The 26,083-nt window shown below is 33.3% G+C and overlaps 1 protein-coding gene across 4 annotated transcripts in view; it reads right to left on the reverse strand.

The window, feature by feature from the left end:
• PHIP (pleckstrin homology domain interacting protein) overlaps positions 1–26,083 on the reverse strand; it is a 122,004-nt gene that overhangs the window by 47,672 nt on the left and 48,249 nt on the right. For all 4 annotated transcript variants that reach the window (XM_061207605.1, XM_061207604.1, XM_061207606.1 and 1 more), the window contains exons 10-19: positions 22,488–22,558; positions 20,968–21,068; positions 20,831–20,871; positions 19,951–20,049; positions 18,998–19,151; positions 18,428–18,562; positions 6,784–6,912; positions 5,140–5,365; positions 1,121–1,258; positions 190–373 (exon numbers count right to left, since the gene is read on the reverse strand). In XM_061207605.1, coding sequence (XP_061063588.1) covers positions 190–373; positions 1,121–1,258; positions 5,140–5,365; positions 6,784–6,912; positions 18,428–18,562; positions 18,998–19,151; positions 19,951–20,049; positions 20,831–20,871; positions 20,968–21,068; positions 22,488–22,558 — 1,278 coding nt within the window. The remainder of the gene's footprint in view (positions 1–189; positions 374–1,120; positions 1,259–5,139; positions 5,366–6,783; positions 6,913–18,427; positions 18,563–18,997; positions 19,152–19,950; positions 20,050–20,830; positions 20,872–20,967; positions 21,069–22,487; positions 22,559–26,083) is intronic.

The raw sequence follows: 26,083 nt of genomic DNA on the forward strand, positions 1-26,083 counted from the left end.
ATATGAATCATCCCAGAAAGGGACATATACTGAAATTTAACTTTTCTCCAGAGTCATGAAGAGTTTAAAACATTAGCTCTGCAGATAAATTTAAAACAAATTAGAGCTAAAAAGGCACTCTGAAGACTGTAATTCAAAATGAATACAAACAACTGTGGTACCTAACAATTCATAATTCCCCTTCCTTACCTGGCTACACCAGCTGATAGCTCAGGTACTACCACCCTTCGACTCCAAGCTACAAGATCCCGCTCTGTGGCTATTTCACTTCTTGGTGCATTACTATGCATTTGCCGTACACCTTCGATTTGACCACTACGCCTTAGTCCTACATTAGGTGGTGAATGAACCTCTGAGGTAGAACTTGTAGAGCCTAAGTGAAAAAATTAATACAGTAAGTTCTATTTAGAGACACTTCTCCATTAGCTTCTAACAGGAAACACACACACACACACACACACACACACACCAGGGGGGAAAAATCCATACTATCTTCCACATGAAACTTCACAGTGCTGTGGCAAATAATCACATCACCAAATTAGGAGCTAAACCACAAGCAAAAGCTTAATGAAAACAGAACGTGGTTATTCAGTTGACTAGATAAGTTAATGAATCATGACTATGGACTGTTAAGCTCCAAAGATGTAAAACCTAATATTACTTAAAAAAAATTGCCCACTGTGTATTTTTGGGAAAACTATATAAGGCAAAAACAGACACAAACCCAAGGACATTTATGGTTCATAAATTTGCTTTAAATTTTCTCTAAAGTTTAATAATATACAACAACAAGGATGGTGAGATGTTTGAGAATGTGGCTTTGAATGTATTCCATAAATAATTGAATAAATTTATTTTTAACATTTTTCTAAGTTATTCACGTTTATTATAGGAAATTTGGAAGAATATACACATTAAAAAACTCATTGTCCATAGTTTGAAACCTTATATTAAGAATATTTTTTTAGGTCATTAAATACTCTTCAAAAACATGATCATTTTGGCAGCCTAATATTTCATATACTGGATTTACCATATTTGTTTAATCGCTTCTCTGCTGCTGTAGGTTTAGACTGCTTCAATTTTTTAAATATTTCACTTAAGAATCACTGCTTACCTCTACTTAAACGGCTGGTATTACTGATACCTGCTTCCCCAGAACGTCTCAGGTCTTGCTCCTGTTGCAGTCTTTGAATCATACTGTCCAGTGGGCTGATCTCCTGGTTTGCTTGCTGACTTAAAACTTGGTTCAGTCCTATGTAAACCACAAAAATGCTAAGGATACTTCAAACCATATTACTTATCAACCTCATTTTGAGTCCAGAATTAAACATAAATTTTGCTTCAGTAAGACCTAAAATGAGCAAACTGTGAATGATGGGAGAGAGAGAAAAAAATAAAAAGGAAACATGCCCCCTTCAATCTTCATTAAAAATAATGATGATGATGATGACATAACTTTTACTTAGTGTTGACCATGATTCAGGTACTCATATAATCATTACAATACCACAATCCCACAGGTATTATTAATTCCACTTTATAGATAAGAAAATCAAAGTAACTATTCAAAGTCATATATCTAGTAAGTGGCAAAAGAAGGATTTCATCTTAGATCTTCTTTTAAAAAAGGCAAATCTGATTACCCACTTTCTCAAAAAGCTTTACTGCTTCATTCAACAAATTCTTGAGTGCCCATTATGTATTAGGAACTATGCCAAGAAACTGAGGATCCAGTGGGGAATAAGATACATCCCGGTCCCTGACCATCAGGGAGCTAACATTCTAATGGGGAAATTGAATGATAAACCCATACACAAATGCAGATTGTGAAAAAATGTTGTCAACATAAAGAAGGTGATGAGATAGAGAAAATGGGGAAGGAGAGAAATGGGAACTACCTACGGTGAGTCAGAAAAGTCAAAGAAGCCCACTTTGAAAAGGAAGCATTTGAGTGAGACTTGAAGAAAAAGAAGAATTAGTCACTCATGTGACGAGCTAGAATACACTCTGGACAGAAGGTAAGAGCTGGTACAAAAGCTCTGAAGTAGGGAGGAACTTGGTGTATCTGAACCCATCCTGCTTTTCCAACACCAATTCTCACCCACACCAGTGATATGAGACTACCTGACTCTTTTACTCTCGTAATAGGATATACACCTTTATGCTTTGGAGCTTTTGACCTCTTCAAGTACAAATGTGATAAATGCTAACATCCTTCAAGCACCAAGAGAAATGGCATCTCCATATTTCCTACATGAAATCTTTCCAGACTACCCCTGAAACACCTAATACAATGAAATGCTATGTAAATTGTAAATACAATGTAAATGCTATGTAAATAGTTCCCTGCAAGTAGCAAATTCAAGTTTAGCTTTTTGGAACTTTCTGGAGTTTTCTTCCCGAATATCTTCTATACGGGTTGGTTGACTCCACAGATGCTGAATCCAGGAATACGGAGGTCCGACTGTGTACATACCTTAGTACTCAGCCCAATATAGAAAGGAAGCCCACTACTTAGATCTTCAAAAGCATGAATTTTCTTATCCATCTTAATATTCTAATTCTAAATCTAGAACAATGTTAGGCATATAAAGATGCTCAATCCTGCTGAACAAATAAGAAAATGTATGTTATGAGATATATGAAAGGCATTGCCACAAGAGGAGAGAAAACAGCAATTAATATCGGGTGTGTGGGAATGTAAGCAAGGACTCGATGAGATCAGACTTTTAGAGTGGGTTAGTGAGATACAAAGTATATTCTGAACTGAAGTAGTAGTAGTATGAAGGTATAAGAAAAGAGGAAATTACGTGTATTAAGCACATAAGGTTATTTCATTTCATAAGAGAAAACTAAAATTCAATGAGATAAAATAACTTGACCAAGGTCACAAAGCTAGAAAGTGGTAAAAGTGAACAGAGGTAAAAATTAAAATGCCTATGGATGCCTATTTCCTGGTATGCTGGAGAGAAAACATCTCATGTTTGAATCTGATATAGCTCAAGTTTACAACTGAGAAAACATTTAAAGTGTATTGTTCAGTGTAGATATAACAAAACTGCACTCAAACCAACTTATTACAATATCCAACATGTATGTTTACCTAACTCTATTTCCCCAAAAGAATTTTACTACAGATCTAGATTTGCAAATAGAAATATAATTAGAAATGATGCTAAAGTTTTTTCAAAAAGTATTTTTCTTTTGTTCTATTTTTGTACCTGGCAAGTCGAAAATAATGAAGGAAATGATATTTACCCTGAATTCTGTGAACTACTAGAACACTTAAAAATTCTGTGACTCACTCTGAAGCCATAATTATTGCTCTGGGTTCTCTTGTACCCCAATACTATAACTGGTGTCTTTCATTTTCAAGATCAAGTCCACCTGTTACTCTAAGGGCAGCTTGGCATGGAAGAAAGAACAATGCACTGGGAGTCAGAGCTGGATTTGAGTCCCTATGATTCCGTGTACTTTAACTTGAACAAGACATAATGTTGTTAAATTTTCATTTTCTCAATTTTTAGAATTGGGATACCACAGATAAAAGGATTAAATGAGTGTTATTTACGAAAGCCCTTTAAAAACTGTTAAATGAAGGGAAGAATAATCATGATAATTAAGTAGCACTGATATTTTAATAAATGAGTCCTTTTCTTATATCCCTGTCCCTGAAATCCCAGCCTAGGTACCTGACTGAGACCTGGGAAAGATCTGAGTCTTGCCAGTTCCCCACTAAGGGAATGAAGACATTTATCTTAATTTCAGTCCTATGACCAAGACTTCTCTAACAATTGTGAATTCTCTAATCTGAATGCCTGCCTAGATTTCTCAAATCCTGCCTTTTCTTAGATTGAGTTCATGCTGTGTCCACGTACTGAAACATTTTAGTTTCACATACTCTAGATTCTTCATTATAATTTCACATGCCCAATCCTTTAAGAAAATAAGAGATGATTGATTTTTCTGTGCTGCTTACAGAATCTAAATTCATTATTTAAAAGTTTACTCATTATATATTACATCCCATATATGTCCTTCATATCTACTTAGAAGTTTTGTCCATTTATGCTAGTCGAGAACCTAAACTATTTTCATAAACATTTTCCTAGTCTAAAATATAACAAAGATTCATAATTGCAAAACTGGTTTAACTTTCTTTACAGTCCTTCCATTATTTTCACTTAATAAATTAGTGCTACTCTTCTTGCCAAAAGCAGGGAAGAAGCCTGTAGACCTTGTCTCCATTTCAACTCCCATTCGATTCTTCAACTAATTCAACTTTCACCCTCCATTACTTCACCCTCCAAAACAGCAACACTTTTCATTCCTATCTTCACTTCTCTTAAACTTTTAAAAGTTGATCACTTCTTAAAACAATCGTTAACGTGAACAGACTATCTAGTCTTTTATTATTTTTATTTATTTATTTATTTATTTATTTGGCTGTGCCAGGTCTTAGTTGCGGCATGCGGGATGGGATCTTCGTTTGTCGCATGCAGGAGCTTTCAGTTGCCACATGCGAACTCTTAGTTGTGGCACATGGGATCTAGTTCCCTGACCAGGGATTGAACCCAGGCCCCCTGCATTGGGAGCGCAGAGTCTTAGCCACTGGACCACCAGGGAAGTCCCCTAGGCTATCTAGTCTTATTCTCTCTCTCACATCATACTATTATTATTCGCTTTAATAATTTATCATCATTTTTAACTATGTATTTGTTTACAACTGTTTACTAATCTAACTCACTCCACGAGAGCAAGGATTGCATCTGTTTACTTCACTGCTGAATACCACAGCTTAGCAAGTGCCAGCGACAGAGGAGATTCACAATGTATGCTACTGAATGAATAAACAAATGAACTGACTCATCTCATACCAAATACAGACTTACCCTATTAGTCCTCAGAAGGTTATAAATAGATACAGACCAAAATTATTGCTTTAAACCTCCAATGCTTCTTAACTGCCTTGCAATACTTAAGCATTATTCAAAGAACTTTAAAGAAGTATAAAAATCATTTTACTTCTCATTTGTTCAAAACAATTAAAAACAAAGTTCTACCCACTTATCAATTTTATAAGATTTCAACAGGAAAAGGAAGATTTAGCATGGACTTAAAATGAGCATCTACCTGAGGAAGTTACCCCCATCTGGGGGATGAGCTGCTCCTCCCTGCAATTTTCACGACCAGGAACTAATCTCTGGTATCTTGATGGATGAGGGTTACCATCGACATCAACCAAAAAAGGCGGCGGCATGAGATGAGGTGCTTGCTGCGTCTGTTCATCTAACACAAAATTGTTGGCATCACGGATAAGGGGCCGGTAATCACTGTGAAAGAACATCTGATCTGCTATCTATAAAAAGAAAGGCCCATAAAAGATTGGACAAAGAAAAATTTATCATTATAGATTTCTAATGGAAAGCAAACATTTTAATATAAATCATGGTATTAAACAATAATATAAAAGAATATTATTTTCTTGAATTAACTGTAAATAAATCTTTGTATGTTCTACATTAAATTTTATGATTAGAAAAGTAGCTGCTTTGACTTGAGGACATGGGGAGGGGGAAGGGTAAGCTGGGACAAAGTGAGAGAGTGGCATGGACATATATACACTACCAAACGTAAAACAGATAGCTAGTGGGAAGCAGCCACATAGCACAGGGAGATCAGCTCGGTGCTTTGTGACCACCTAGAGGGGTGGGATAGGGAGGGTGAGAGGGAGGGAGACACAAGAGGGAAGAGATATGGGGACATATGTATATGTATAACTGATTCACTTTGTTATAAAGCAGAAACTAACACACCATTGTAAAGCAATTATACTCCAATAAAGACGTTAAAAAAAAAAAAAGAAAAATAGCTGCTTTGAAGTTTCCCTGGAATAGAAAGAGACTGTATTCATAAAAAAAATTAAAAAAACATTAAAAATAAGTTACATAATTTCAAATTAAATGGTAAAATTAAATCTAGGCATAAATCTTTCAGCAGTACTTTGACTTTCCCAGGGCTATCATGCTTTATCTTATCTCTAAAATTACGAAATATGGTAATTATTTGTTTTAGCACTTTGCAACAAGAAATCAATTTATTCTTTGAATTAAACTCTTTAATGAAACCACTCATACAATTTAAGAAAATCCGTAAGTATACAGTAAGCATGGTTTATATAATAATAATATAAAAAATTAATGACATGATTTTCTAAGAGAATAAGCATTTTCTCTAAAATTTCTGAAATAATATAAAAATTATTAACATGAACTCATACCTGACACATCTGTAACTTTAAATTTTATCATTTAATCTGGAATTTCTTAAACCTGAACTCTTCAGTTTTTACTATGATAACCTTTTAAACAACTCTACCACAAATAAACAATTTAAATCTTTTAGTCACTAATCTCAGATAGGGTCTTTAATATTTAAAAATATTAACTACCATCACAATAGGCCATACATTTTTTTGAGAACCACATAAAAGCCACAGAATTGTACCCCAGACAAATGCATATTCTCCATATAAGTAAAACATTTTACATAATTTCAACGAATCCCTCTCTATGGACATCTCCCAACACCCATCTTATATACCCCAACCTAAGAACTGCAATCTAGACCTTTCTGGCAGGCTAAGTAAAAGGTTATTTCTTCTGAAATATAAAGATTATTATCACTTCCCTCCCCAAAATACAACCCCTAAACATCTATGGATTTAAAAACAAACAAACAACTATAAGGAGAAGATATATAGTCATCGTACTCTACCTTGTCATATTTGCTACTGGAGCCAAAGCCAAAAATTAAAAGATGTCCATGAGAGTCTGTGCATGCAAAATGCTGACCATCAGGAGAGCATTTGCAGTCAAATACTGCACCATGTCCTTGGCCTTCAATCTGAAATGTATTTAACCAACAATCAGAAAACTGCCATTAAAATATAAAGAACTGGCTGGTCACTATTGTTACTAAAATGCTATGATAAAAGATATGTAAGTATATATCCTAATGAAGTCAAGATATAACAAACACAGTATAGTAACAAAATTTGTGAATATTCATGAAAAGTGCCAGATTAAAAGCCTTGAAAAACAACGTATTATCTTTATCCATAGACCAGACACAAGTCAGGAAATAAAACACCACCATTCTCCCCCACCCATAGTTCTGCTTCATGTCTTTAACCCAGATTTAAAATGTTAATTGCGCCTTACAGTCCGTCTTATCTGCATTTAATCAAGCCCTTTCAGCAAAGGCTGACAATGTGGAGTAACTGTAGCGATTTTTGGGTAACTCTTGAAGTAATAGCCAGAGATCACTGCTCACAAGACACTAAATTTTTCTTTTTGGTAATAAATTCCCTTGATGGTCTGACTCATTTTTTAAATGGTGAATTTCAAAGGTTAAAGAAAAGGTTTTTTTTACCTGATAATTGTTTTCTGTTTTCCAGTTCCATTAATCCAGAACGAATGGGTTTCTCCCTGCAACCTGTCAATCAAACAGAGGTGGCCAATCACCACTCTGAATTTTTTTGCTCTCAGTGCTTCTTCAGACTATGTTCCAGTTGAAAACTTCTTTAGCAGTGTTCTGAAAGAGGTAAAAATTCTACCCTATCTAAAGCACAACTAGGGACTGAATTTCAGAAAACAACTAAAATAGGGAGTTGACTCCCTAACAAATAACAACTAAGGATGATTTTCAACAAATGTGACTGGATTTCTGGATTAGCAGAATCGGAACACACACACATTATCAGGTAAGAAATACCTCCTCTCTGTTCCGGTATCCACTGATCTAGAACAAATTGGTTTTATTAGTAATATCCCAATATCCCAGTAAATGCTTGGAAAAGAGAGAAGTGGTCATTTTCTTCCTTTAGTGTTAAAAATATGGCACAGGGATGAATGTACAGTTCACCAAGTACAGAAGTGAAATTAAAATTTTGAAGAACAGTTGATTTCTCAAGGAAGGTTTGCATTTTGGTCAAAAGAGAAAATGTTGTTCTAAAAGAAAGGGCTCTGCCTAAGAAGTTTATATAGTACCACAAATGGGATTACCTCAAAAAGAAAACTAATTTTTCCTTTGGCTTGTTGAAAAGAAGGAATGAGCACACAGGTGTTTATTAATGCTGTTTTGAACGGTGATAATAATGGAAAAGAAATAAGAATAACTTTCTTTAAAATTTAATCACATGAAAGAAAACTGGTGAAGTAATCTAATGTCTAATACACTAAAAGACATAACATAAAAGCAAGAAAATGAGTAAGTGAAACAGGATCATTTCTTGGTTGTGAAGAAAGTTGGGAGGATAAGATAACAGAGAAAGGGAACTGATTCCAAGTCTACTTTAAAACTATTCAAAAATAAGAAAGAACAGAACTACTTCTCCAGATTAACCTAAGGGTATTAGTAGCTATATAGCTTCGTACTTTCCAAAAACGAAAGAATATAAGCAGAAATGTCAGGATTCACATCTCTATTTTTCAGTGTTGTCTAGGGAAATAAAAAGTTACATGAACCGTTATAATACCTAATCGCACGAACAAAGTTTACCTCTATATAGAATTTTACATAAAAAACTCAAGACCAAAGAATTAAAAGTGTCTTGGCCATGTGTTGTTAGATGTTTTATTTACCTCAATTCACTCGAGACAGAGAAAACAAACAAAAAACAAAAAAACCCCAACTACTTTATAAATTTAATATAATAAATGCTCCCAGAACTGTAATACTATTCTAAGTTTACAATTCTAAGTATACGGTAGAACAGAGGAAGAGATCTGAGAGTTTGACTCAGCAATGCCAAAGTATGTCTGATGGATGTTCACAAGCATGGTATCCTTTATATAATGTTTAGACAATCTTGCTCTACATTCTTCTTTTGGGGAGGTGGCGGGGGGGGAGTGGTGGTGAGGATTTATCAACCCTATACCCATGCTACCTACCAATGTTGCCACATTTACAGTTGGTAGAAGATCTCTGAGAGAATACTTGGGAGAGGCAGAACTTCTAAAGCTCTAAAAAAGCAAAGAAAAAATAGCAATCCTATTGAAGATCACTGTGTTGCTATACAATAACACATGCCACTGTGAATATGGCAGGATGGTACAAATTCTCTTGGTATAAGCCATTTGCATAACTCCAGAGTGACTTTTATATGGAGAATATGAAAGTGTATTTCAAAAGTACATTATTTGGATTAACTGTTCATTAAAGAAGACAATGGATCTGCTTTACTTACAAACCAATTAGAAAAGGTGCCCATAACCTTACTATGTAAAATGCCAACTTTATCTTCAGAAAAAGCTCCTCAGATAATAAACAGCCCTAACTACAAAATGCTGTCTAGCCTTTCCAGTTGATACAAAGTAGGAAAATATTTTACTTTCCTATATAGCTAAATATACCCTAGCTATTTTTATGATTTATGCTATAATTAACTAAGCCAACCATTAAAAATAGTTAAATACTTCTCTCTGAAAAGGATTTCATCTTCTTAAACCAGGGTCAGAATATTTATGACTAAGAATTCTTAAAGAAAAAATTTAATAATGAAGGCACTATTTGAATATGCATGTGTAACTAGAAAGCAATGAGATTTACGTTCAAAAACTAAAAGGAAGAAAATATCCTTTCTATTCATATTAAAGTTATATGCACCTATATATATTATATATCAACTACACTTCAATTAAAAAATACATTTAGATAAAAAGGTATATGAACCTATCATAAAATTAAATGCTCAACAGAAAAAGTCAACATAAAATTTAATATTGTACATAACTTATGCTAGTACTTATAGCATGCTCTAGTAAGTTTAAAAATAGAAAGAAATGAATAATAACAAATTTTCAAAATCAGTGAATTTTAGATGAACTATTCCCCTAATAATATCAAGTATGCTTGCTAAACATTATTTGGGACATATGTAAACAAAGACCACATAATAAAACTCATACTTGCTAAACCACAGTAAGGAAAGTTGAGAAAATCCATGAGGTAATATTCACTAATAAGTGTAAAAATTTCAAGAAGAATAGGACTTAAAAGAAAATAGAAAAATACATTCAGCGACTGTGATAAGGTTATTTTGTTTTGTTTTTTAAAGTTAAGAGATGAAAAGACCAGACAAGTTAAAATAATGACTCCTTTGTAGGAAAATTCTCATACTGACTAAAGAATTCTAGAAATATTTCCAAGAAATGAGCAGCACAATCTTGTTAGTTTAGAAGTTTACACTGAACTTGGAAAAAAATTAAATCAATGCAAAAACTTATGAATTAAGAGCTTTGATGATGATAGAATTGTCATATTTAATGAAGAATACTAGTACCCTTTTCAAGGCAGAATACAATCCACAACTTCTAATATAATTCTTGTGAAGTAGAAAGATGCATAATTAAAGGAGACAGAAGAGTGACACCTAAGACTGAAGAGACCTCTCCTCTAGTAATGGGTAAATCACTTAATATTTCTGGGAAATGATAAAGGTCATTTCAGTGATCACTAGAGTCCTACCCACTTCTAAAATCCTAACACCTAATATTCAGGAAGCCTTTTTTGGAAGAACTGGACAATCTGAAAATGAGGTATGCTAAAAGCACCAGAATGCAGACTAAAATTACAGGGTCTAAATTACATCAATTGTGAGGAACACACATAGAGATGAATATGAGAAGTATGTACTCCTAAAGGAACTCAACACAAATCAGGATGCTTAAAAATATTGGCTTTCTTAGGCAGAATCATCCTTTTATGGAATTATTCCAAGTCTATGACCACAGTCAATTTTGCGGTCTCATTCATTTTTTAAAATATACCATTGATTAGAAGGGAGTAAGTATCTCACCTAGAAAATACTCAGCAATTTCAAATTAGGAACCTTTCAAAATAGCCTAATAATTTTATGGGATAGATTCATATCCCAAGAATAAAAGAGCTGAGAAACTAAATTTATGCTAAGAATTACCCTTAGAAAGTCTTCCTTATGTATAAAGAACCTTTAAAGCTTATCAACCTGGGGGAAAATAAAACTTAATTAAGAATGTACACTAGATACTGGAGATAGACACTGTCATACCTATGGTTAAAATATGCTTAGGTCACCTTCTAATTACTACTATAGTAACAATGTAAACCAAGAATATATCTTAAGGGAAGCTATCCACACTCCAACAGTCCAGGTGTCATCAAGTTACTTTAAAAGATTATTCCTAAATAAATGTTTACTTTAACATTGAAAATTCTTTAATTGTAACATTATTACATATGAATTAAAGATAGCTATTGAAAATAAATGGTGCCAAGATAAATAAGTTTATATAAAAAAGGAAACTGTTGTAACTGGCTTAATAAAACCAGTAGATATATAAAAGTGATTCTGAAGAATCAACTCTAACATTCATCAAAAGAAAAATGTATTACCAAAATAAATAACTCATCTTCAAATTTAACACCATTTTGTTTACCCGTATTCTGATTTCTCTGAGGGAGGTAATACTATTAATCAAGTCCTCCTTGAAACTGATTCTCCTCCTTTGGCCTCTCTGACATAGCATGGTGTCTTCCCAACACACTTTCTGGAGATTGTAATCTCTTCTCCATTCCGCTAAACATGACTAAGGTTGACCCTTAAACAATGAAGGAGGTTAGGGGCGCCAACCCTTGGCACAGTCAAAAATCCACATATAACTATATAGCCAGCCCTCCATATAAACGCAGTTCCTCTGTATCGACGGTCTGCATCCCGTGGATTCAACCAACCGCGGACTGGGTAGTACTATAGTATTTACTATTGAAAAAATCCGCATGTAAGTGGACCTGCACAACTCAAGCCAATGTTGTTCAAGGGCCAACTGTATTTCTAAAGGTTTAGTTTTAAGCCCTCTACACTGTCCTCTCTGTCTCCATGAGGAGGTAGACATCTTTCTACACGGAAGACTACATTTCTTTTTCTCTACAACTAGCCTCTCCAAGTAGTCTATCTCCAAGTGCTGGCTGTCCACTTCCACAAAAAGTCCAACACTACGTCACAATAAACGTATTAAAAAAATCAGTTTTCTTTCACATCTCTCATATTTCCATTAAGAGTATCACTGTTGTCAAGATCACCCAGGCTCAATACTCTTAACACATTTATTAAATATTCTGTCACTCTCTAGCTCTAATCCTTCTATCATCACAGAACACCAAGTCCTACGTATGTTTTTCTTTCACAAATTTACTACCTGTCGCTACAATGTTTCATCATGATGTCACTGATGAAAGCAGATCTCCCCCACCTATCCAATTTCATACCTGAAACACTACCACTGGCAACCAAAATATTTTTCTCTTAAGTTTCTAGAATATAAAGTAATTCACCAAAACCCCCACTAGGTTAACTACTCTTTATGTTTACAAGTAATTTGAGGGCACCAACAAGCCACTTCAATTTATGCTTTTCATTTTATCACCCATTTTTCAAAGTCTATTCCAGAAAAACTTTCCAAATTACTCTATGAACATGCCTTAACATTTCTTATTTGGCTATTTAAATAATATTCCTCTTACTTATAAAATTATCTTCTGACACAATTGTTATTTATCTTTCAAGGCATAATTCCAATTCTTCCTCCTCTGACCATCCACCCTGAAGTTATCCTTACATCCTTAGATATACCAATTATCTTTTCTCATATGCCACGCTACCATTTCAAACTATTTGGCCATACTTATGTTTTCAGGTATATTTTATCTCCCCAACTTAACTGCAAGCTGGATTAAAAACAAAAATAAAAAAAGGACCACGTCTTACTCTTCCCATATTTTGTGTTTATGTATAAAATCACTCAAGTATCTGCTAATCAAAATGTTTCCACCTGCATGTTTACATTCTGTAATTTTACATACTTTCCCTTATAACTATCAAATCTCAAAATATCCTTTTGATAGCAACTCATGGAACATGTCAAAGAATTACTACATAAAAAAGTAATTCACCAAATATAATATAGTATGACAAGCTCACATTCATGGTAACAAATATTGAGATATGTTTTTGATATCAAGATATAGATGAGAAAGAGACAGACAGAATCTAAAGAACCCCAGAAACCTGAAAGAAAATGACAATAACTGAAGTTTATAATCAGAAGACTGAAGGTAATTTCTTATGCAGAGAGGCTGAAACAAAGAATGGAAGCATCAGAAAAATCCTTTTAACAAACAGAGTGCAGGTATATGACATCTTGTTAGATGATGATACATAGGTAATGAGATAAAAGGGAAGGAACGAAAGAGGGAAGGAAGGAGAGAAAGAAAAAGAAAAAAGGAAAGAGAAAGAGAGATGGAGGAAGAGAGAGGAAGAGAAAGAAAAGTCTTGAAATCTTGGTTCACAAGAGAACACGATACGAGATATACCTATTTCGAGCTTCTTTCTCCCTTTCCTAGATACATGCAGCTACAATCGTCCAAAACTAAACTAGAGGTCACACTGAGAACACGTTAATGTCAGAAGTATGCATGTGCAAAAATTCTGAGTGGTGGATTGGCAGCCTCTGCTTGTTTGGAACGTTGCAAGGAGAAATATATTGTTCTGGATTAGTGGACACTGGAACATTTTTTAAAAATCTCAAGTAAAAGAAAGGTTAACAATTATAAAAAATAAGGAAAATTTAATTAAATAAATGAAAACTGTTATTTGGAATTTACCCATGAAACAACAAAAGCAAAGCAAAAATCAAATTCAGTAAAATTGCTTTCTAGCCAGAGACACTGTACTCTTCAATTAAAATCAAAACCAGACAAAAGGCAACAAACTAGAGCTTTGAATAACATTACAGAAATAGAACGATATGGAGAGAAAGAGACAGACAGACAGACACAGCTAGAACAATAGAAATATAGAAAAGAGAGCAGAAAAGATAAAGCAAAAGTGCCAGAGACACGAGGAAAGCTACAAATCCCACTCTAAACATCTTTATTTTCTACCTAATAATAAAATGGCCTAGTACTAAGAAATTTCAAAGTCACTTTTCATATCTTTTCAAATTAAGTTAATACTCATTTCATTAAACTTGTAGTTAAAACTTAGCTGTACTGTGATAATTTAAAGGGAAAAAAGGCTATAAAAAACAACTTTGTATTTTAGGAACATTTATGGTTGTATTAAACTTCTAAACTTGCCTACCTCTTTTGGGGGTATGGGGAATATAATACAAAACCCCTCAACTTTAGTTCAGAGAGTCTGCACACATTTTCAAGTTATTCTGTGAAATAATTTATCTGCCTCTTAGCATTTAATAGTTTACAGCCTTTTAACTAGAATTTAGAACAACTCTTATCAAAACAAGATACCTCCTGTCACATCCAAAGACAGAACATGGGCTTGCTCAACTATACATCAATAGTTTGAAATATTCTTAATATACACTATCAGTCTTCAATAAAATATCCCCAAATACTCAACTTTTGCCCTGAATACTCAAGCTATATAGGATCTATTCAGCTGAAACATGAATAATTGACAGAGGTAGTCGACGAATGTAAATAAGTACAGCTTAAGGCCTAGAATTTAGGTTTGTTTTTTTTTTTTTTTAAAAGAATAAAGTTATCTTATGTTCACAACCTCCTCTACAATATTCTCTTTAGCTTCTTTCTCTGTTTCATTAAAAAAGAGGAAAGAAAGGCTCGAGCCTTCCACCTTACATATTATGCTTTTCCAACAAATGCTTTTAAAAGTTTACGTTATTTTATTTTTAGTTAAAGATGAAACAACAGAGGGGCAGGGGAGTGAAAGGAGCATGTATTGTCTGTCCCATTTGATACCCTGAGTTATACCATCTCATCATACACTTCTTCCAAGTAACAAAAACAAACCCAGCACCCACCCACAACTGCTTTTATCATTCAGATCCTCTATTAAGAGGAAAGCTAGCAATAAAAATGAGGAAAATAACCCCATCAGTTTTTCTAGACAACACCAGCAGCAAGTTGAGAATTTATAAGATTTTGAAATGAAATGAATTAGGGGATTATGTAAGCATACAAGAAATTAAATATTTTTATCTCAACTCTCAATCTTAAATCTTTTAATCTGTTTACAGATTTAGGTGGTGCTAAAATATTTTAAAAACTGTACTTGATACAGGAAAAAGAAAAAAGGAATTAGAAAATTTATCTGAATGATGAATATCACGTGCCATACTACAATAAAATGTTAATGTTTCAAAATATTTTAAAATTTATTAACTTTATTAATAAATCTATTAAAATGCAATTACCATACGTCAAACATGGACTTTTAAAACATTCAACCTTTGAAACCACTGAAGACATAAGATTTTTTATTCTAAAAATTTTTTAAAGATTTTTAATTTCTGTAATAGGTGAGAAAAGTACACTGAATACTGATTAACATAAAATAATTATTTGTTACATGATTTCATTACTTTTCGCAAAGCATTATAAATTTCAAGTAGAAAATTCAATTATCATAAAAAGACTAATATTAAAGCAGTACTCTCAAAATATGCTTGATAAAAACCTGTATTTTTAAGAATTTGTATATAGAATTTTTGCTCTTTTAAAGGTACAGTTTACATTCCTTATTTTCTGGCCATAGGTGTAATAGTGAATTTATTCAATACTTATAAGCTTCAATCTAAAAACTCAAATGAAATACTACTTAATCTCAATACTTTGTGTAAACTTTTACAATTTCTAGTCTAGAAATGGGGTATATTCCACTAGAATTATTCATCCTTAAATCATCCAAGATACTATAACGAATCCCTCTACATGGTGATCAAAAGGTATTTATTAAATTGAACTTATGATTACTAGTACAATTTAATATCATGGATTGAATTTGTACTTGATCAACTTCTATGTTATTTTAGTAACTCAAAAACTTACTGATTAGCTACACACAGCCAAATAGTTATAACTATAGCCAAAACTCAACATTCATGATAGCAGACAGTGAACACAAGCTTCTACTTCTCCCTCAAATGGTTTTTATTTTCTTAATAGCAATGCTGGATGCTTTATCTTCTATCTGCCTATAGATTAAAAAAAAAAAAACAATGAAATGAACAAAGGAGTGAAGAGCAAAAAGTAGGGCACTTAGGTAACTTGTAAATTAAGAGACAGAAAAATCATCAAGCTACATAATAAGATCTCAAAAGATCTACTCGAAGTTACTATCATTATGAAAACATTTTCCCCCTGGACATATCACTAACTGGACATAGCTGGGGAATTAGCTATGTAATGACCAACCACAACTAGAGATAGCATTAAGAACACATTAACAGGGGACAAAAATCATGGGTTTAAACCCCAAATGCCCGTACGATAGCTTTGTGATTTACGTAAACCTGGGCAAATCACTTCATCTCTGTACAGTTTCTCCATTCATAAAACCAGTAACAATAAAATCTACCCTAATTATATTACAAGGTTTTCATGAGACCCAAATGAGGTATTAAGTATTTTCAAAGTAGAAGGATTTTGGAAGCTATTAAAAAGCATGCAAAAAATTAAAGTGAGTATCTATATTTTAATGTGATGAGGGGTAGCTTATGTTCCAGCTTTTTAAATGCAAGATATATTTTTAATCCTTTTTAGTCTATGTTTTGTTTTTCTCACAGTTTGAAGATTCAATAGATACCATCCAGTTCTACTATTACAAAAATTTGTTTCTTCCGCCCTTTAGAGGCTTTTCTCTCTCTTATTCATAGAAAGAACAGGAAAATAGCTTTATCTAAAACTCTTACTAAGCAAATAATACGTTTTAAGGCAGTAATGTAACTAATCCCTTACCTAATTTCAAAGAGCATACCATATAATATGGCTGACTTCTACTCCTGGTTATATCACTAATTTTTATTGGTCTAAGAGCAAGTCACTTCAATCTCAAGGTGCTGCAATTTTTGTATCTACTGATAATGTGGAATATTAGTGTGATCAACTTACCTGATGAGGATAAATTCACCTTTATAACTTAAAGGTGAAAGCAATATTCAAGTATGAGAGAACACTTTCCCTCCAAACACTCTACTAATACATCAATGACCTCTGAAAATATGAAACTAACATGTATAGCCCACAATTTGTGTTCTTTTGAAGCTATAAAGGCAAACTGAGATATGACTTATTTCCTAATTCAGCAGAGATGTTCCAAAAAGAAGCAAATCAGAAACGCAAGGACAGAGGAGGAGAAAAGAAAAAATTCTTTGCGAGCATATTTAAAGATTCGCTTTTCAAAAATTCTTCTCTATACACATAATCACTAAGGAAATCCATCTATCACTAACACTTGTACCCCAAATAATTAACACTGTCTTTTTAGAAAAATAAGAATTTGACCAATTGTATATCTTACCTTATGTACATTAAGGCATATCCACGACAACAGCTAAAGTTAATTTCTTCACTAATAAAAATTCCTTTTATATTCTGCTTGCTTACTACATAGAAGTCACTTTATTATGATTATCAATCAAGTAGTGTCACTTTTATGAAATTTTTCACAAGCCATTATATTTTACAAATGACTGTTTTTTGTCAAATAGTTTTTTTTTGCAAAATAATTCTGGCCACACACTATTAATTGTATTGCTTTATGATTTATTACTAGAGGTTTTTATAATTTATTTTTTTTTTAATTTAAAAATGCTGAAATAGTAGAAACACATGCCTTCCTTTTTGTTTTCTTTGTTGAAAGGCAGCCCTGATATACAGGAAGTAGACAAAAAAAAGTATGCCTAGATACACAACAGCAGCATGTGAGGAGCGGAGCGCTTTTGCCTTCATACAGTAGTTAGAGGAGTGGAAACACTGCACGAGTTGTATGTGATATTAAACCACTGCAATTCAAATACTCAGCAAAATATGCTAAATATCTATACAAGAAACAAAATGTGGAGGGAAAAGGGCTTAACCCAAATAAATACCTAACATACCATAACTTGATAAAAGGCAAGAATACCTGTTGCTTTGGCTTTAATTTTAAAATGGATATATTTGAATCAAATTCTGTTGCACTGGAGGACTGCTGATGAAATACAATAACACAATATAAATATTTATTTATAATTTCTTCACATGGTTTTCCAAACATTTTTCTTCTCTATATTGTCTTTTCATACTTGTGAGTTTCTCACCAAAGTTTCACTATTAAAAGTATTTTAAAAACTAAACCAGTTATCACAATACACAGGTATTGTAATACGCACATCAATTTTCTTTTAAATTTAGTATCTCAATAGAAGTATGGAATAAATAATAACTCTTTTTTGAAACTTAAAGTGGAAACAATGTCTGAACCGTTTCTTAAATGGATTTCCTTTGTGATATGCAGGGGACCTGTGTCAAGAACTCCCCAGGTCTTTAACAGCCATAAAATGAAGAGACTGATAATTACCATATTGAAATAAGATCGAATTTTGACGCCTCTTGCCAGATCCCACACTATCACATTTCCATCATGACCAGCAGAAAAGAGAACTCTTGGATCGAACGGGTGTGGCTCAAGAACAAATACCTCATCTTCATGACCCTGAAATATTTTTTAAGTGGCAAAGCATTACAAATATTAAAAGATAAAAAGAAAATTCAAACACCAACAGGACAACATTTCTAAAATATGAGTTTTAAGAGTTATTAAAGTGGTAAAAATCTTCAAATTTATCGATGTATAATAACAAAGCTGAGCTAGTATCACTGTCCAGGGATTTGCTATCATTTGGTGAAACCTGAGAATATTATTTACTGATCCAGCCCTGCATACTAAAAAATAGCAAGATCTGTATTTCTAAGCCAAACCTGTTTAAGTGCATTTTAAAATTATTTCCATTCTCCCACAAAGACCTGTTACCCAGCCAGCAAGTAAGAGATCTCAGATAATATAAAAGACTTTATTTCTTAATGAAAATATTCTATTCTACAATCAGCTTCAGTTTATACCAATTAAAAATTAGTCTTTGTTTCTCACCATCAGGACATGAATTAGTTGACCGGTGTAAGAATTCCAAACTTTCAGAGTCATGTTATTAACTGCAGTTATAACTGTATTGTCATGCCGATCCCATGCTACCATAGTTACTTTCATTTTTGTGATTTTATCTTCTATCCCTTGAAGGTTTTGGCTGAAAGTGATGGAGGCAGTATTTGTTTACACTGATATTATTTATTAAAATACCAATATGACAAAAACCTAAATGTATTTTCTTATAGGTTACATTTATTAACATGGATAACTAACTATTGTTTAACACGGTAATTAAGAATAGTTTGAACCAACAAAGAACGATGGCAAAAATCACTGCACGGAGTCAGCAAAATCAGGATTCCAGCACTCCTAAGTCCTTAGTAATAGATGACCTCGAGTAAATATTACTGGCTTTAACTCTTTCTGGATCCAGGAACTCTGTGCCATGCTGCTCACTCGCCATCTTTTGCTGTTGCTGTCATTCCCTGCTAACTACTTTGCTCTCCCTTCCGAGACTACCACACACAAATACAAACAGAGAAAAATGATAAAATATTAAAACCAAAATAACAGTTACAACGTGTAGTATAACTTCTCTTGGCTGGAGACAACCAGTGGATATACCACATCATCCCTGTGTCAGACGGAACATTATAATATGTTCTGCTTTCTGAAAAAACTAGTAAAACTTGCAGCTATTCTTACAGTACTATCACCCTCCTCTTAACAAAACTGAACTGAAAGGAATCATTAATGCAGCAGGTCTTCCCAAACAGGGCAAAAATCAACATCTTCATCTCCAAAAGCACCTCTAGTTATTACAGAAAAGTAAGCATTTTAACATGGTTTATGATACATGCATTTATAGGCTGAGAGTCACACCAACCTGTAATATAGCTTTACAACTTTAAATGTTCTAGCTATATCTACGTAATATTTCAAATTTGATCTCTTACCCTGCTGGACGAGTAGCCATATCCAGCAAAATACTCTTCCATTCTCTTCGTTTAAATTGCCAAATACGTGCTGTCCCATCACGACTGCCACTTACAAACCTGCAAAGGAGCCCACCCCCCGAAGAAAAAAATCATATGTGCTCTACCAAAATGCACTTTCCAACAGAGTTATGTTTTTAAAAATGCTAAAAAAGACAGCATTCATCTTTACTTACACAGCATTCTAATATAATAGAGATTACTCTATCTGATATTCTCTGCGAATCTAAGAATTTCTGAAACTTCATGGGCTTTAAAAATTTTAAATACATACACACATTCTAATGTGCACGGCTAGGTCTCACAAATAACATTCAAAAGTGATTCAAGGCCACTATTTACTACCTTAGAAAGAGAATTGATATTTTCCAATGGAAAAACACAGATTTTCCTTTCAACATTAAAGAACTTGACTCATTCTAATCAGGTGTAGAAATATCTTTTTTTAATTTAAAACAAGAACATGAGAAAACTTACACAACGTCATCTAAGCTTATCATCAATAAACAGTTCTGCCTCAAATATTACATCATGATACATTTCCAGTCTCTACTAAGTTTCTTTACACTTGGATATGTATAGAAAATATGTGGGGTGGATAAAAGTCCCTATTATTAAAAAAACAGTGGCCAAATAAACTAACATTATTACAGATAAAATATAAAGACGTGTTCACAGGCATGTGAAGGCTATATTGACTTTTCATTATAACTAGTCAAGACCTTTATTTTAGGTGGCTAATTAATATACAAATCTAACTAAAACCTGACCATAAGAATTGTCTTTATTTCATAATTTAAAAACTGGAATTCAATTTGACAAACAAAAATAATTATTTTACCTGTTACTAGTGTTGGAAAACTGGATACTGTCAACTTTGTCCTATATATAAACAGATGAACAAAAAAGAGGATCCTGAATATAAACCGTTAGACTCATTTAAATTGTACTCATCTAACTCTTTTCAGCAATACTTACAGTATGAAACTCCAATTCTGATATTTTCTCTGGCTGACCTGATCCAAAAAAATAAACCCTAATAATATGATCTGTGCTCCCTGTGGCCAGAAACATTCCACCTGAGGAATAACACCAAACATTTATGAGTAAGACACAATGTCAGAAACTCTGGAAATTAAATAATAAATGCAAGCAACATTATCATAATGTATGTTGAATGACTAATATTTCATTCTAAAACTATTCATACTTATCCTAATGTATATAATACATCTAACCTGAAATTAAGAAAGTTTGCTAACATAAGCTTTGCCTGGGAAGAATTTTTCAATGTTTATAGAAGCTTTCTTCTAACAAATGATTTCACCAAGTAACTACATAATCACGTTAAAATTATCAGTCACCATTACTAGAAAACATGTCTTTTAATTCTGCTGAAATCCCTCTCTTGCCTCATTTCCCATCTGTTAAAACCCTATCAAATTTTTAGGGCCCAGCGCCTTCACTACAGGCTTTACAGACTTGTAAACAAATAAGCCTGCTCTCCTCTGAACTCTCACTCAGACTTTGTCTTGTAGCAAATACATTCTACTCTGCATTACAGTTATTTGTATATGCAATTTACTCTCTCTTGGAATCAATACCCTCCCATAGTGCTGAAAACAGTGCTATATATAACTGCATCTAGAGTACTCTGAAGCATATGTAGTGCCTATAATTATGCTACTACTAGAAGTAAAACTGTCTTCACGGCAGTAGCAGTGGATATCTAGAAGCTAGTAATTAAAGATGTTTAGATATTAGTATGGCAAAAATAGATTCATGTCCTCAGTCTGCAATCTCTTATCTCAGGTACTACTGCTCTCCACAATTATGAAAGGAAAAGAAAAGGTAAAACCGGAAATAAACGTGGAAGGAACTGGTATTAGGAACATTAATTCGTGTTTCATTTTCTCATCAATTCGCTTAAAATCTCCAGATCATAATTTGTTTAAAAAGACTCTAATATCCATTCAAAATGCTGCTACAAAAACTCAAAACATAATTGGAATCTTAGCATTGCTATACCGCTACTTTTTAAAGAGCGAATAAGAATAATCTGGAGCAAAGTAATTAATAAAGATGTACAAATATCTATCAACCAATTTTACTTAGCTCTGTGTGCCTCCAAAATCCATAAAAATATAAAACAGATTTAAAAATACTTTTCTTTCAAAGAGATAACTATTCAAAGACTTATTCTTTAACAGTCAATTTTGAAACTATTTTATCCCTCCTACCAAAGAATTATGGTCTTCTTAAAGAAAAATCTTAATAATTTATACACTCAATCAAATGAGTATATAAGCTAAACTCGAGCAAAGTTCAAATACTTATAAACTAGTTTACGATCATCCCCTGGTATGCACATGAGAATATGATTTATATTACAACAGTAAGTATTTTCCAAAATTTTATGTGTTCCACTAGAACCCTTTAAGTGGAGAATACAACTTACACAACTTTAAGTGGAGAATTAGGAAGAAAAAAAATCTTACCAGCACTAAAAGAAGAACAGATCATTTGAACTCCAGGCCGAGGGCGCTCTGTAAATTTTGCAGGTCTCGGACTGTAATACGAAAAATAACCAATTAAAAATATCCCAAAGGGACCAGCAACACCAGAACTCAGCTGTCTCAAAAAATAACTACAGAAGGACAAAATTAAATAAGAAGCAACAGAGGGCTCCCTTCCTAAAAACAAGCTCAAAATCATTGTGTCATGATCAGCAGGATCTTGTGGAAACTTTAGATACAGATTTTGCAGGAGCTCCTGATTATACAACAATCCACACATGAAACAAAGCCACTGTCACACCTGGCATGTAGTTATTGGTTACACTCACTTCTAATCATCTATCCAATTTAACAGGTTCTCAGTTTCATACAGCAGAATAGCAATGCACAAATATATAAGGAAATACAGGTCATTTGTGAACATGAACAAACTAGCAAAACAGGTGCTGTCTCATTGGCATATATACACCATCAATCAATAAACTTTTTCAATATTAGACTGTTAATTAAACATCTCCCTCTGTTTACTTTCTATAAAATATGCCCTTTAAGACTCCAAAAATTAAGAATCTTACATTCTAGTGAAAATCTGAAGACTATGTGACTCTCACATCAACTATAATGCTCATTTAAAACAGTGATCTATAGAAAATAGGTCACACTCAACTATACTTACATTAATTGTATAATTATATTACAGATTATATGTTTTATATTAATGCTATTGACATTAATGCTTAGTTACAATCAACTATACTAAAGAAAAATTAAATTAAGGATTTTACCCATGCCAGCTCCAATATATGTGCAATGTATACGTAATGTTCCAATACAGTGATCATATTTAAAGCCCTTCTTAACATATATTTTGACCAAGTTTTTCTCAGAATATTAGGAGAGAGAGCTAAAAAAGAGAGCCTTCAACCAGAGTGCACTGCATAACCTTCACAATCCACAACTACTGAACACAGAACGGTGTCAGTCTTGTGGTCATTGAGGGAAAAAAAGTACAAAATACTGCTGATCTATCAATTATATATTCTGAACAATAGAACACAACAAAAAGTATTTTCTAAAATTTTTAAAAATAAATTTGTAAATAAATTTTGTTAACTGACATTTTAATAACTTTTCTTAATATTCACAGGCTCTGATACAGCTGAGCATAACTGATATGGAGAAAGAGAAACTTACTAAAACACTCTTAAAACCTAAACATTTATTCAGAGGAAAATTAACTCGGAGTAAATTTATCTGAAACTATAAAGGCAACTAAAAGCACTACTTCCATTAGTACCTTGTAGACTGTGGAGGTGTGTTTTTACTAAGTTTTGGCACAACTGCTCATACATGTGCCAAACAACCAGTTAGTTAGCACTCATAAGCAGAATATGCAAATAATCATACAGATTGTCATTTCAAACGGATGTTAATATTTTTAAAGAGAAAAAAACAGATAAGCAGGTACGTATAATTTATTTTTATATGTACATTTGAGGAAATATTTCGAGACAAGGCCTGGAACTCAGACTCTCTGAGTTCAGTTCCCAGTTTTGCCACTTATCTGTGTGACCTTAGGCAAGTTAACATTTCTGTACCTCAGTCTTCTTCTAATCTGTAAAATGGGGGTAAACATGAGAACATATCTCAGAGTCCCAGAGAGAATTAGATGAGTTTAATGCACATAAAGTGCTTAGTTCTGTGCCCAGCACACTCAGTAAATTATTATTAGCATTATTAGTATTTTAATTAGGTTCAACCAGTTCAAGATGGTCCATCAAGAAATAACTGCTATTTGGTTTGGCCTAGTGGTTAAGAGGAGGTCCTGACGGTGCACTTCCAGTATTTGCCTCAGTTTTCTCTCCTATCTGTCCTAAAGATAATAATTATACCTTCCTCATAGGGGTGTCATAAGAATTAATGAGATAACAGTTATAGAGTGCCTAATACTAGGCTTGACAGACTAAGTGCTTAATAAAAATTTGTAATCATTATTATCATTTGCACATTTTAGGATTCCAATTCTTTTCTCACATCTGTCTAGGCTTGGACACCTTCCTCCTACTCAGAGATCTCTTGAGCCAGTTTTCGAGTCAACCAGCCACTCAAATTACTCATCTAAGAAGCAGCGTCTTTACTAGTGGGTGTTGTTACCATACACATAAACCCTGTATAAAAGTGAATTTATTAAGAGATTTGGGTTTCCAAAACAGATTTCATTTACTGATAGAACTGATTCTTTCAATTAATGCAGACTGGGCTGCTGAAGTCACTTACCCCAAAGATTATTCAAAAGCATTACCGTTCAATACGATTTTTGCCTCTGATTAGTAATTAAGGCCACATTTTCCGGCAGTTATCAACCATGTATACATAAAGAAAGGAAAACAGGCATCTCAAAGTCTGCGTGTAAGGAAAATTACTCTTACTTTTATGCCTGAACTCAACCTGAAAGTTTTCATGGGACAATTATAGTAACAAATAGAAAAGAATATTACTTATAAGTAACTAGAAAAAACTTTTATGTCCAAAAATAGGAAAATCACTAAGCAAAGTATGGAACAGCTCAATGGAATATAATGCAGCTATTAAAATTATGTGAAAAAAATTGTTAGGGTAGTGGGTTTATGGGTGAATCTACATAAAGGTTCTGAAAAAAATCATTTATATGGACTACCTCACTTCTCACTTCCAAATAAATATTACTGTACTTAGCAATGTAATCCTCTAGAAGCACAAAGTGAGAGCTTAATTTTGTAAACACATTTTTTGTTCCTATGTTGATTCGAAAATTGCTGATCACTTTTTCTTCAAAAACAAGATAGGAAAAGACGAAGGTATCAAAATCAGATCCATAAGGAGGTAAAGAATACTCAAAGGAGAAAGCAATTAACTACTGCTATTGTCCATACACATGAGTAAAACATTTCATTTCAACTTGTATCTAAATGCCTACAGAAAGCCTTTACTATTCTAAATATTAAGAATGCAACTAAAGTGAAATCAGCTTGCTTTCTCCCAAGAGCCAAGTCTTTGATCACAATCCTTTCTGCAAAAGAACTATAGTTTGCTGTATTATGCTACCCATGCTGCCACAGCCCCCTAAATGCCCTGTCATAAGAGGCACTATTCAGGAATGTTCACACATATGAGGTTTATCTAAACATTACTGTTTCGAAATAACAAAGACATACACAAATTATTTTATTAAATAACTCAATTTGGGTTGATAATTTATAAACAGATGTCAGAGACAATTATTGAGATATATCTAATCTGAATGACTTTTTACCCTGAGAGCTCAGAGGTGGCCATTTCAACACTATGGAATCACCGTATGCACTACCTCCCCATTCACAGATTGTCCATGGGGTAAATACAGCACTTCTCCCACTATATCCACTTGAGAGGTGGCATGACACAGCACAGAACCAGAGGGCAGGGAAGGAAATGTTACAGTCCTGGCCCTGCCATTTTTAAAAATTTTTAACTGTGGGAAAGTTGTTTAACTTTTCTTTGCCTCAGTGTCCTTAATCTAAACATAATATTGTCCAGACAACTTATTTTGATAAACCAAG

This window comes from Eubalaena glacialis, chromosome 12, assembly GCF_028564815.1.
Source record: "Eubalaena glacialis isolate mEubGla1 chromosome 12, mEubGla1.1.hap2.+ XY, whole genome shotgun sequence".
NCBI classification, from domain to species: domain Eukaryota; kingdom Metazoa; phylum Chordata; class Mammalia; order Artiodactyla; family Balaenidae; genus Eubalaena; species Eubalaena glacialis.